The following is a 12880-nucleotide window of genomic DNA, read 5'->3' on the forward strand; positions in this document are numbered from 1 at the left end:
ATTCCCATTCTTCTCAGAGTCAGCCACAGTTTGTTATGATCCACAGAGTCAAACGCCTTTGCATAATCAGTGAAACACAGATAGACATTCTTCTGGTATTCCCTGCTTTCATCTAAGAGCCATCTAACATCAGCTACAATATCCCTAGTACCACGCCCCCTTCTAAACCCTGCCTGGACTTCTGGTAATTCTCTGCTGATGTGGTGTTCCAGTCATTTTTGAATAATCTTCAGTAGAATCTTGCTTGCATGTGAAATCAATGATATTGTTCTGTAGTTTCCACACACTGTTTGGTCACCCTTCTTTGGAATGGGAACAAATATAGATCTCTTCCAGTTAGTTGCCCATGTGGTTGTTCTCCAGATTTCTTGGCACAGCTTGGTGAGCACAGCCACGGCAGCATCTGTTAGCTGAAATATGTCAATTAGTATGCCATCTATTCCTGGGGCCTTATTTTTTGCTGTTTCCTTCAAAGCAGCCTGAACTTTTTCCTTCATCACCATAGGCTCTTGCTGAAATGTTATTTAATTCTTCTTTATCTGCCAATTCCTTTTGATACAATGACTCAGTATATTCTTTCCATCTTCTTTTAATACTTCCTGGATCATTCAATATTCTGCCTAAAGTATCCTTGATTATAGCAACTCTAGGTTTGAATTTGTTCTTCAGTTCCTTGAGCTTAAGAAATGCTGAACAAGTTCGGCCCTTTTGATTTTCCGACTCTAGCTCCTCGCACATTTCATTGTAATATTTTGCTTTGTCATTCCATGCTGCCTTTTGGAATCTTCTGTTCAGTTCTTTAGTATCTTGAATTCTTCCTTGTGCTTTGGCTTCTCTGCGTTCCAGTGCAATCTTCAGACATCCGTTTTGGTCTTTTCTTCCTCTTCTGTCTTTGTAATGACCATTTGCAGTCTTCCTGGATGATACATTCGACATCCTCCCACAACTCATCTGGTCTTTGCTCATTAGTGTTCAAGGCCTCAAACCTGTTCCTGAGATGATTCTGAAATTCAGATGGGATGAAATCAAAGTCATATTTTCACTCCTGTGGATTCGGTTTAATTTTCCTCAGTTTCAGCTTGAACTTGCATATGAGTAGTTGGTGGTCTGTTCCACAATCAGATCCTGGCCTAGTCTTCACGGCAGATATTGAGCTTCTCCAGTGTTTTTTTCCGCAGATGTAATCAATCTGATTCCTATGCAACCGATCAGGTGAAATTCATGTGTATAACCTGCGTTTATGTTTTTTATAAAACGGATTTGCAATGAATAAGTCATTGATTGTACAAAATTCAATCATTCTATCTCCAGCTTCATTTCTGTCACCAAGCACATGTTTTCCAACTACTGAGTCTTCTTCTCTGTTCCCAACTTTTGCATTCCAGTCCCCCATTATTATCAGTGCATCTTGATTTCATGTTCTAACTCCGACTGTAAGAGTTGGTAGAAATCATCTATTTCTTCTTCTTTGGCTCTGGTTGTTGGTTATCACTGTCACTCCATCTTTTTTAGGGTCTTCCTCTTTTGTTGACCTTCTACCTTTTCCAGAATGATGTGTCTCTCTCCAACGACTGGTTTCTCTGGAAAATATGTCCAAAGAAGTGAAATAGAGTATCACAATACCTCTTTTAAGGAGCACTCTGGTTGTACTTCCTTTCGCACAGAATTGTTTGTTCTTTTGACAGACCATGCTGTATTTAATATTATTCTCCAGCACCACAATTCAAAGACATTCAGTTTTCCTGGATCATCTTCACCGTTTTCCACCTTTCAGATGTATAGAAAGCAGTGAAAACTTCTATGGCTTGAATCAGGCACACCTTAGTCTTTAAACTGTCATCTTTAAACTACGTCTTTAAACTGAATTATTTTATTTTTTTTTTCAACCCGTTATTTTTAGTATCTGTTCCTTCCATCTCTCTGTACTTCCTGTGCCAGTAAATCTTTCAGTATTACAGTGCAAGGCTTTGAATAGTTTTTCCTTCTCCAGTACTTTGAGCTTAATAAATACTGAGCATACTCTCCTCTTGGTTTTCTAACTCCAGCTTTTTTCACATTTTCTGATAACATTTGTCTTTGTCTTCTGCAGCTGTCCCTTAGAGTCTTTTGTTCAGCTTTGGTTCATCCTTGTTTTTTTTCTATTTGTGTTGGCTTTTCTGTGTTCACAAGCAAGTTTCAGAGTCTCTTCTGACATCCATGTTGGTCTTTTCTTTCTTTTCTGTTTTTGATGCCTTTTTTCCTTCTTCATAGATTATGAATGACCTTGTGTTCAATACATCACATCTCTTCTGGAATTTGATTTTTAAATCTAAGTAGAATAAACTTGTGGTCTTTGTTTGGTTTTTATCAATTTATTTTCTTTTTCTTTAGCTTCAGTATATGCGTAATTGATGGTCAGGGAACTCTGGTGGCTTAGTAGTAAGGAATTGTGCTGCCAACCCAAATGTACATGGTTTGAATCCCCCACCTGTTCCCTGGGAGAAAGATAAAGCAGTCAACTCCCGTGCTATTTACTGCCTCTGAAAACCCACTGGAAGGTCAGTTCTGACTCAGTGGTCCATAACAACAAGAACAACAATGCCTCATTATCTGTTCTATAGTAGCCTCTGGCTTTATTTTGATGGCTGCTATTGAACTTTCCACCATCTCTTTCCACAGATGCAATCATTTCGGCTCTTATATATTCAATCAAGTGAGGTTCATTTATACAGTAGTAGCCTCTTAAGCTTTTTTTTTTTAATGTTTTTCAGTGAATAAATCTTTGTACAAAATTCGATCATGTGTTCTCCAGTCTGTCACCAAGGCTGTGTTTTCCAGTAACCAATCCTCCTCTGTTTCTACTTTTTGCACTCCAGTTACCAGTTAGTAATGCATCTTGATCAATATATCTTAATTTTGGCTTTAATAGTCGGTGCATATATTTGAATTAACATGTCTTCCTTAGATAAAGAAATAGATATTGTCCTATTGAACATATATTTGCATAATTAATGATCAGGGAACTCTGGTGCCTTAGTGGTAAAGATTGCAATGCCAGTACAAAGATGTGCAATTTGAACCCAATAGCTGCTCTGCAGGCGAAAGATATGCAATCGGAAAATCTGCTGAAGGGTTAGCCTTGAGTCATTTCAGAGAAAAATGGGCAAGCAGTCTCTTGCTGAGTATTTACTGCCCCTGAAAACCCTTTGGAGGGTCAGCTATGAGTTGGTTCTAACTCAGCAATATGCCACTTCCACAGCAGTAATTATCCTGTTACTAATAGCATTGAACTTCAGGAACAATCTTGAAATGTTATTTTTTATGTCGATGCAACACGTGTGCTCTTCAGTTTACCATTGCTGTGGTGCTGGAGAAGAATGTTGAATATACCTGGAATGCTTGAAGCTGGAATGGAAGCTGGAATGCTCCTTGGAGTTAAGGATTCTGAAGCTTCGTCTGACATACTTTGGGCATGTTGCAAGGAGGGACCAGTCCTTGGAGAGGAACATCATGTTTGGCAGAGTGGAGGGACGGCACAGGAGAGGAACACCTTCAATGAGATGGATCGATTCTGTGACTGGAGAGGTGGGAATGAGTGCGTTTGAGATGGCTAGGTTGGCACAGGATAGAACAGCGTTTAGGGCTCTTGTACATAGGGGTCGCTATGAGTCTCAAGAGACTCGATGGCAAATAACAACAGCAATAACAAGTGTAGTAGATCATATGATTGATTTAAATGGCCAGTACCAGTCCATCTCTGTTCATTAATGTCTAAGAGACTGATCTTTATGCATTCTCTTTCACTTTTCACAATGCCAAGTTTTCCTGGATTCATACTTTGTGATAACTAATACCTATTTCCAGCTGTCTCTTCCTCATTTTGAGTCCTACTACATCAGCAAACGAAGATCTATCATTAGGGGGAAGCTTTACTCCATTCTTGTCGTTAAGATAGTCTGTACTTTAAAGATGGGAGCTCTGGTGTCTGTAGAGAGTGGCACTGCTAATTCACAGGTGACTCCTCTCTGATGGTTCACATCCACCAATGGTTCCACAGGAGATAGATAATCTCCTTCCATGACATTTGTATCCTGTAGAAAAATTACTGGAAGGCCAGCTGTGAGTCATTTCAGACTTCATGGCAATGAGACTGAGGAGGCAGCTCTTTAAGTGCCTTCCAACCTGATGGGCTCATCTTCCAACACTATGTGGTACAGTGCTCTGATGTTATTCATAAGGGTTTAAGGGATCTGATAGTTCAAAAGCAGACGACCAGTACTGTTTCTTAGTTTGTCTCAGTCTATAAGCTCATAATGAATTGTAATATTTCAATGACATGTCTTCTGCTACTTCTCTTTGATCATGTGTCTCCTTAAATCATAGATTTATTTGCTCATGCTCCTGTTTATCCTTTAAACTTCAGGTATAAATTTTTATCTTAACAAGTGGTGATAACTTTTTAGAAGGCCCATACATTTCTCTTTTGATTCTTAATTGTTTGTAAACTATCTGCTTTCTTATTCCACTCTTGACACTGAATTCTGTCAGTAGCTGTAGTGGGCAAGTTCTTTTTATCTTTTTATTCATGAGTGAAGTCTTTTTCAAATAGCTATTTCTTTAAATTCAAGTGTTTCTCCAAATTTAGCAATTGATCTATAAAAATAGTAGTTTTCTAGTTAGTGTTCTACAGTGAATAAAACTTGACAACACCTCTGCCGAAAAATATGTGACTGTTTATCCTTGAATCCACAATTAACATCTTTGATACCAGCAGTCTGGAAATAAGGAGAATGTACTGCACTGGGAAAATCTGCAGTTAGGGACCTTCAAATTATTAAGGAATAATGATGTAAGTTTGAAGACTAAGGTGTGTCTGATTCAGGCTATAGTCTTTCTGATTACTTGCTAAGCATCTGAGTGCTGGATAATGAATAAGGACAACAGAAGTAGAATTGATGCCTTGGAGTTGTGGTGCTGGAGAAAAGCACTTGGACGGCCAAGAGAATAAACAAAAATGCTTGGAGAGGGTACAACCGGAGTGCTCTTTGGAAGCAAGAATGATGAGGCTTTGCCTTATATGCTTTGGGCATATTGCTAGGATGGGCTCTTCTTTAGAAAGGGCATGATGCTGGGAAGGGTGGAGGGTTGTGAAAGAGAAGAAGACCCTCAACCAGGTGGATTGGCACAGTGACTGCTGTAATGGGCTCTTGTGTATCGGGAAGTGTGAGGATGACACAGGATAGAACAGAGTTCAGATCTTTTGTTCATAGGGTCATTATGAGTTGTACATGACTCAACGGCCCCTAATAATGACAACAACAATACTTGAGGTAAAAAAGGAAAGTGGAGTGAATTTGGTGATTTAGTACATTCATAATGTGGCTGTTATTATCTAGTTACCTACCACAGTATCCCAGTGTTCTTAGGTTTTCTGTTAACACTTGCACCACTACCCAGGCCACCCCCTCCCACTTCCTCAGAAAATGTAAACAATATCTCAAGCTCATTTCTTCCACAAGAATGTATACCCAAATTCTCCAGAAACTTGAGAAGAAAAATCTGGAGAAGGAGGCGTGGTTAGGAAACCCCACTAAATTGTTTTTGTTGTTGTTGTTATGTGCCATTGAGTCGTTTGCAACTCATAGCGACCCTATGTACAACAGCCCTAAACCCTGCTCTATCCTGTGCAATCTCATTGCCTCTGACACACCCATCCCGATTACCCCAGTCACTGAATCAATCCACCTCATAGAGGGAAAACCTAAAAAAAACCACTAAATTAGGAACAGTTTATTTGGCAATTGGTTAAAAGCATAACTTCTTGTCACAAAGTTAATTGTGTTACTACCAGGAACTTGAGAAATTAGGTCTTCTGTCATCAAAATTAAATATAAATTATAGACCTTTTTAAAATACCATTATTCTTTTACTGAGACCTGTTAAATATGATGTATCCAGCAATATTAATCACTGTATATTTTTTCTTTGTCCTTTCTGATCTGAATGAGCAATTTTAGATGCACATGTTCCCTGTGTTGGTGGTGTTCACTGAGCTTGACTGTTCACCAGGTCATAGTCATTGATTTATTGCTATCCTCTCCCTAAAAAACCTCCCTTTCCCACTAGGCCTTCCCTCACTCTCATATATTCTTTAGTTCCTTTCTTTATTCCTCACTTCTGTCTCCTTCACAATTCCTCCATGATTTTCTCAGGGCTGGGCTTCAACATCGTCGGTGGGACAGATCAGCAGTATATCTCCAATGACAGTGGCATCTACGTCAGCCGCATCAAAGAGAATGGGGCAGCAGCCCTGGATGGGCGGCTCCAGGAGGGTGATAAGATCCTCTCGGTGAGAACTGGCCTTGGCCTCCTTCCCTGTTTCTTGCTCCTGAGACATAGGTTCTACCCTTAGCTCCTTATATGAGAATATTCCTGCCTTTAAAAAAAATTGTAATATTCATATTGTAGAACTGAGTTTTGCAGGACAGAAATCAGTCATTTTTCTAGCCCTACGAATGGACATGGAGGATAATACTACCCTCATTTGACAGACAAGGCACATTTACCTCGAATGTGAAGTTAAATGAAAGAAGGAGGTGTGAAGAACTGGTCTAGGGAAAAGGGACTTAAAGCACACAGGTTTTTTTGCCCTTCTGTTATATTTCTGTTAGGGAACTCTGGTGGCCTAGTGGTAAGAACCTGCACTGCAATTTGAAAGGCTAGTGGTTCTAATCCACCAGCAGCTCCATGGGAGAAGGATGGGCATTCTCCTCCTGTGCAGTTTATTACCTCTGAAAACCCTTTGGAGGGTCAGCTCCAACTTGAGGCAAACACAACATTATGTTTCTATTATATAGTGAACGCTGATGGCTTAGTAGTAAGGAATTTTACTGCCAGTCCAAAAGTATGCTATTTGAATTCACCAGTTGTTCTGTGGGTAAGATGGGCAGTCTACTCCCATGCAATTTACCACTTCTGAAAACTTAATAGAGGAGCAGCTAATGTCGGTTCCTATTCAGCAGTACATGACTGCATCATATTTTATTACCTCCCTTTTTTTGACTAAAATACTAAATGTGTGGGGGTTTTTAGGGGGATGATCTGCCTTTATAGTTGTGTTGTATTTAACTTTTAAAGAGACAAAGCAGGATCCCTAAGTAGGATGAAAATTGCAATGCAGTCTAATTTTGATCCCTGACCACATTACCCATTTTACCCTGTTAACCTCTCTAATTTTAGAGGAACTGATGTTAATATAAGAGAGCTCTGGTGGTCTAGTTATAAGGAGCTGGGCTAATCTGAGGGCACACAGTTCAGCTCTACCAGTGGGAGAAAGAGGGACAGTCTCCTTCCGTTCAGTTTCCTGCCTCTGAAAACCCAGTGGAGGGTCAGCTATAGGTTCTGACTTGACAGGACACAACAACATCTTGAATAAAACATCATAGGTAACAATTCATTTTATTTATTTCTTTTTCCAGAAAACACTTTAAGAGCAGGAATCTTTGTTTTTCTTTTTACACTGTAGGAGGCACTCAATGTATGTTTACCAGTGGTCAAGTTACGAATCCCAAAAAACCCAGGAAAGTTGACTTGGACTCACAGACATTGGCTCATAAATATGTGGTTTTAAAATGAATTAAAATAAACCTGGAATAAATCAGAATACAGGCAAAATATGAATGTTTAAAAACCATTAAAATGCAAACTATAATCCTAGCTGTAGTTGTCATTTCTGTTCCCTGTGTAGCTTGGAGATAATCCCTCTATGGACTGTTTTCTTTATTTACCTTACAAGTTAGTTGAAAATAGCTTATTAAAAGACAGTTAATACAAAAAACTGGAGAAGTGCCAAGAGGATGCTACCCAGGAGGAAGTTAGGGCTGGCTGCACAGGGCTAGACTGAAATAAAGGGATAATTTTGAACTGGGGTTAGAGTTCTAATGACAAAAACCCTTACTGATCCGGAGACAACACAAGTGGAAAGTCTAAAGAGGGGGGAAACTGCCCTTTCCTGTCTCCTATGAAACTAATAGAGAAGAAGGACTAGGTCGGGAAATGCCAATGAATAAAGTACAGACTGAGGGTTTTTTTTTTTAAAAAAAATAACAAAATTCAGTATCAGTTTCAAAGACCTCATTTTGAACTTAACTTTCTAATAAGACAGATTCATTTTTAGAACTTTAAAAATACAATTTTGTTTCAAATTACTGCCTTTGAATTATTTCTTATACATTCTAATTCATTGCTGATTAAGGATAATGTGTGTCACATTTCCTGGACTTTTTCATTGCCATCCTGTTGGACATGTCTCTTTACCCACCCCATTTATTAGTCATACATGAAGGTAGAGATAAGGTACAAAGAAAAGAATTTCCATCTTTTCTTTATTTGATGTCTAAATTCGTCAGGTAGACTCAGTCTGGCTCTGAAAATCCAATTAAGACATTATCATCAGAACAAGGAGTTATTAACCAAATCCCATTGCCATTGTTTCAGTACTGACTTACATTAAACAACAGCCAAAAAACCCACTTTAACCTAGTTATTTCTGACTACTGTGAATCCTCCATGGGGTTCATAAGACAGTAAATCTTAACAGGAGGATACAGTCCATTTTTATCATGTGGAATTGCTGGTGGATTCAAACTCTTAAAGACTCTCGGTCTTTTAGTTAGCAGTGCAGCATGGTGAGGATTGTGAGATAGAGCTCCTGAATTAACTATTTCCTTAATTAAATTAGCTCATTGTTGATTGCTGTCGAGTTGAACATGACTCATAGAGACCCTATGAACAATAGACCTGAACCCTGTTCTATCACTATCATCGTTTCTCTAAGTTCATGGAGTTTCCAGAGGCATATTATTTAATAAGTGGATGCCACTCCTGCCTCCAAACCTGTCTTAATCTGGGAGCTCCACCAAACACTGTCCACCATGGGTAACCATTATGGCATTTAACATGCCAGTGACTCAGGGTTCAACATCATAGCAAGTTACTTCAGTACAGCAAATTGACAGACCACTGTTGTACCACTTGGAAGAATTTTCCTCAGAAATATAATAACACAGGCCTGAGAACCACAGGCTCAAGGGCCCAACCAACTTTTAAATACAAAGCCCTTCCTCCAGTTCCTGTTGACTCAAACAAGAGTCTTAAATGAAAAACAGCCAATCAAACAGTCCACACCCGATCCTCAACCAAAACAACAGAGCCTACCTTTCAGAATCCAACCACTTCCCACTCCAGCCTCCAAACCAAACTGGACACTTAGGCGTGACCTTAAATACACAGTCCCTCCTCAAGGTTAATATTTTTTTTAATGTGCTCTGACTGATGAGCTCTAGCATATCACAGCATAGAACTAAAGATGGCACAGAATAGCCATCAAAGAAGTTATTTTTTCATTGAATCACGCAGTTATAACACAGCTCACTTTTTTGTTGGGCTTAATAAAATGGAACTAGATAATTTTTCCCTTTAATGTTGATGTAAAAGTAGGAAGAAGAATTTGCTTAATTTCAGGAACTTAGTTTTTAAAAAAATAAACTATCTGGAATATAATTTAAGGTCAGTGCCCATTAATTGAGCCTATTTTTTTCCCTGTGCCTTTTTTCTTCTTTTCAGTTGAAACTTGAAATTACACTCATAGTACCATTTACATGAGTAACATCAGCAAAAAGAAATACTTAAGTATGTTGGGTTTTTGTTATTAGGTGCTGTCAGTTGGTTCCAACTCACGGAGATCCTGAATACAACAGAACAAAACACTGCTATCCTCACAGTTGTTACTATGCTCAGGTCCATCGTTGCAGCTTCTGTGATAATCCATTTCATTGAAGATGTCCCTTTTTCACCGATACTCTCTTTTTCCAAGCATTATGTCCTCCTTCAGGCCCTGGAACCCCTGATAAGTTATCCAAAGTATGTGAAACTCAGTCTTTCCAACTTCTTTTCTGAGGAATACTCTGGCAGGGCTTTCTTCAAGACACACTTGCTAATTCTTTATAAATTAGTTGTTTTCTGTACTCCAGCAGTAAACAATCTAAAAGGAGATTTAAGAAACTACTTATGTTTATATGAGCATACAGAAGAATACAAACTAAGAAAAAAATTAAATCCGGAAGGTACAAGAATTATACACTGAAAACCATAAACTATTACTATAAGGCGTTAAAGAAGATACTAAATAAGTGCAAAAACATCCCGTGCTCATGGATTGAAAAACTTATATATTGATAAAAAGTCAGTACTATCTAAAGTGACTTATTGATTTCTAGTTATCCAAGAATTATAACAGCATTTTCTTCAAAAATGGAAAAGCCAATCTTCAAATGGTATATGGCCTTGCACTGGGCCCCAGATAGCCAAAACTAGCTCAAAAAAGAAAAGGAACAAAGGCAAACTCTTACTTCCTGTTTTAAAAATGTACTCTAAAGCTATAATATTCAAAACCGTTTGATGCTAATATAATGATAGATACACAATAAAGTTAAGAGTCCAAGGATAAATCTGTGAGCAATTAGTTGTTGAGAATGTCAAAGTCTATTCATTAGGGGGAACAGTCATCTTTAACAGGTGGTTCAGGACAGTTTATTCTCCACATGGAAATTAATGATGTTGTTGGGTCTATATCTCATACTCTGTATGAAAATTATCCTCAAATGGATCAACGACATAAATACAAGAGCTAAAATCATAAAGAACACGTAAAGAAAATATAGGGTCAGTGCTTCAAGAACTTGTTTTGGCAGTGGAATCTTAATTATGATATCAGCATGATAAGCATAGTAAAAATAGTAGATATATTAGACTCTTGCAGACTTAAATATATTGAATGTCTTTATCAAGAAAGTAAAGAGACCACCTATACAGGGAAGAAAGTATTTGGTAACCATGTATTAAATACTGACTTAATATCTAGACTATATAAAGAATTAATAATTCAACAAGGAAAAGACAATTTTAAATGGGAGTGGCATCCACTTGCTAAATAACATGCCTCCGGAAACCCTATGAACTTTGATAAATGTCAGTAGTTATAGAGCAGCTTCTAACTTTTTGTTCATAGCGTCACTGTGAGTCGTGCTTGACTTGAAGGCAATCAACAACAATGAGAAAAATAGAAATGGATGTCAGAAGAGACTCTAGAGATTGCACTAGACAGTTGAGAAGCTCAAACAAAGAGAAAACATGACAAAGTAAAAGAACTAAACAGATGATTTCAAAGAGCAATTCTAGAAGACAAAGCAAAGTATTAGAATGGCAAGTGCAGAGAGCTGGCGGAAAAACAAATTTAATCCCTGAAAAAAATGCTATACCCAAAGGGGAATATATTGTGGAGAAACTGGAACCCTTATTCACAGTTGGTGGGTGTGTAAAATGGTGCAGCCACAATGGAAGGCAGTATGGTGCTTTCTCAAAAAGTTGCAAATAGAAATACCATTTGACCCAGCAATTCCACTACTTGAATATACCCCAAAGAAACCATAACCGCCACCCAAGCAGATACATGCACAGTCATGTTTATTGCGGCTTTGTTCACAATAGCAAAGAGTTGGAAACAACCTAAGTGCCCATCAACAAACGAATGGATAGAGAAACTGTGGTATATTCATACACAGGAATACTACACTGCATTGAAAAACAAGGAACTCATGAAATAATATTTAAAACGGATGACCCTGGAGGACATTATGCTGAGTGAACTATCTCAGTCACAAAAAGGACAAATACTGCATAGTGCCACTGTTGTGCAACGGGACTGACATAGAGGTTGGGGGGAGGGGGAGACTGAGAAAGATGGGATAAATAATGTATACTGCATCGAAACAGATAAGGGAGAAAACTGTTTTAAAGGGATAAGTGATTAGGTATTTTGTCATGACAGGAGTCCAGAGTGAATGCTACATAGTGGAGTGGACCTGGGGAGAGGGATTGTAAAACAATGAAAGAATTTTTCTTTTACTTTTCAAAGAGGGGAGTGTACTGGGGGGAGGAGTAGGCAGGGAGAAAAGTGCAACAATGAATGGAAATCCAAAGTCTCTGTAAATTTTCATTAAAATTAACAATAAAAAAATTTTAAAAACAGATGAGAGAGAGAACTGTTTAAAAGGTATATATCATTATGCATTATTGTCATTACATTAGTCCAGAACTAAGGCTGCATAGTGGAGTGGATTTGGGGGGAGGGATTGTATAACAATGAAAGAATTTTTCTTTTACTTTTCAAAGAGAAGAATGAACTAGAGGGGAGGGGTGGGCAGGGAGAAAAAATGCAACAATGAATGAATGGAAATCCAAAGTCTTTGTAAATTTTCATTAAAATTAATTTAAAAAAGAAAGGGGAATATATTGCAAGATACTATATTAAATATTGAATGACCAAAAAGTATCAAAAACTTAGAGGAAATGGACAAATTCCTTGAACTCATGCCCTACCCACATTGATGCAGTCAGATGTAGAACACTTGAATAAACCCATCACAAAAGAAGATATTGAAAAGTTCATAAAATGACTTCCCCATAAGTCCTGAACCAGATGTCTTCACAGCTGAATTCTGCCAAGTATTCAGAGAAGATCAATCACCAATTCAACTTAAAGTATTATTTAGAAAAAACAGAAAAAGAAGGAAAACTCTCAGAGTCATTTTATGAAGAAAGCATAATCCTAATACCAAAACCAGGCACAGGTATTACCAATAAAGAAAATTACAGACCGATATTTCTCATGAATATAGATGCAAAAATCCTTAACAAAATTCTAGCCAATAGAATCTAAAAGATGATGATAATAATAAGAATAATAATTTTTAAAAAATCATCATTACCAAGTGGGATTCATAAGAGGTATGCAAAGTTGGTTCAACAGGAAAACAATGAACGTAACTCACCACATTAACAA

At 37.9% G+C, this 12880-nt stretch overlaps 1 protein-coding gene across 1 annotated transcript in view; it reads left to right on the forward strand.

Moving 5' to 3' along the window:
- Nucleotides 1-12880, forward strand: part of SYNJ2BP (synaptojanin 2 binding protein) — a 72103-nt gene that overhangs the window by 41651 nt on the left and 17572 nt on the right. Inside the window, exon 2 of the mRNA XM_006884731.1 lies at nucleotides 6192-6328. Coding sequence (XP_006884793.1) covers nucleotides 6192-6328 — 137 coding nt within the window. The remainder of the gene's footprint in view (nucleotides 1-6191; nucleotides 6329-12880) is intronic.

This window comes from Elephantulus edwardii, unplaced genomic scaffold, assembly GCF_000299155.1.
Source record: "Elephantulus edwardii isolate Elephantulus edwardi_28Jun2011 unplaced genomic scaffold, EleEdw1.0 scaffold00037, whole genome shotgun sequence".
In the NCBI taxonomy this organism is placed as follows: Eukaryota; Metazoa; Chordata; class Mammalia; order Macroscelidea; family Macroscelididae; genus Elephantulus; species Elephantulus edwardii.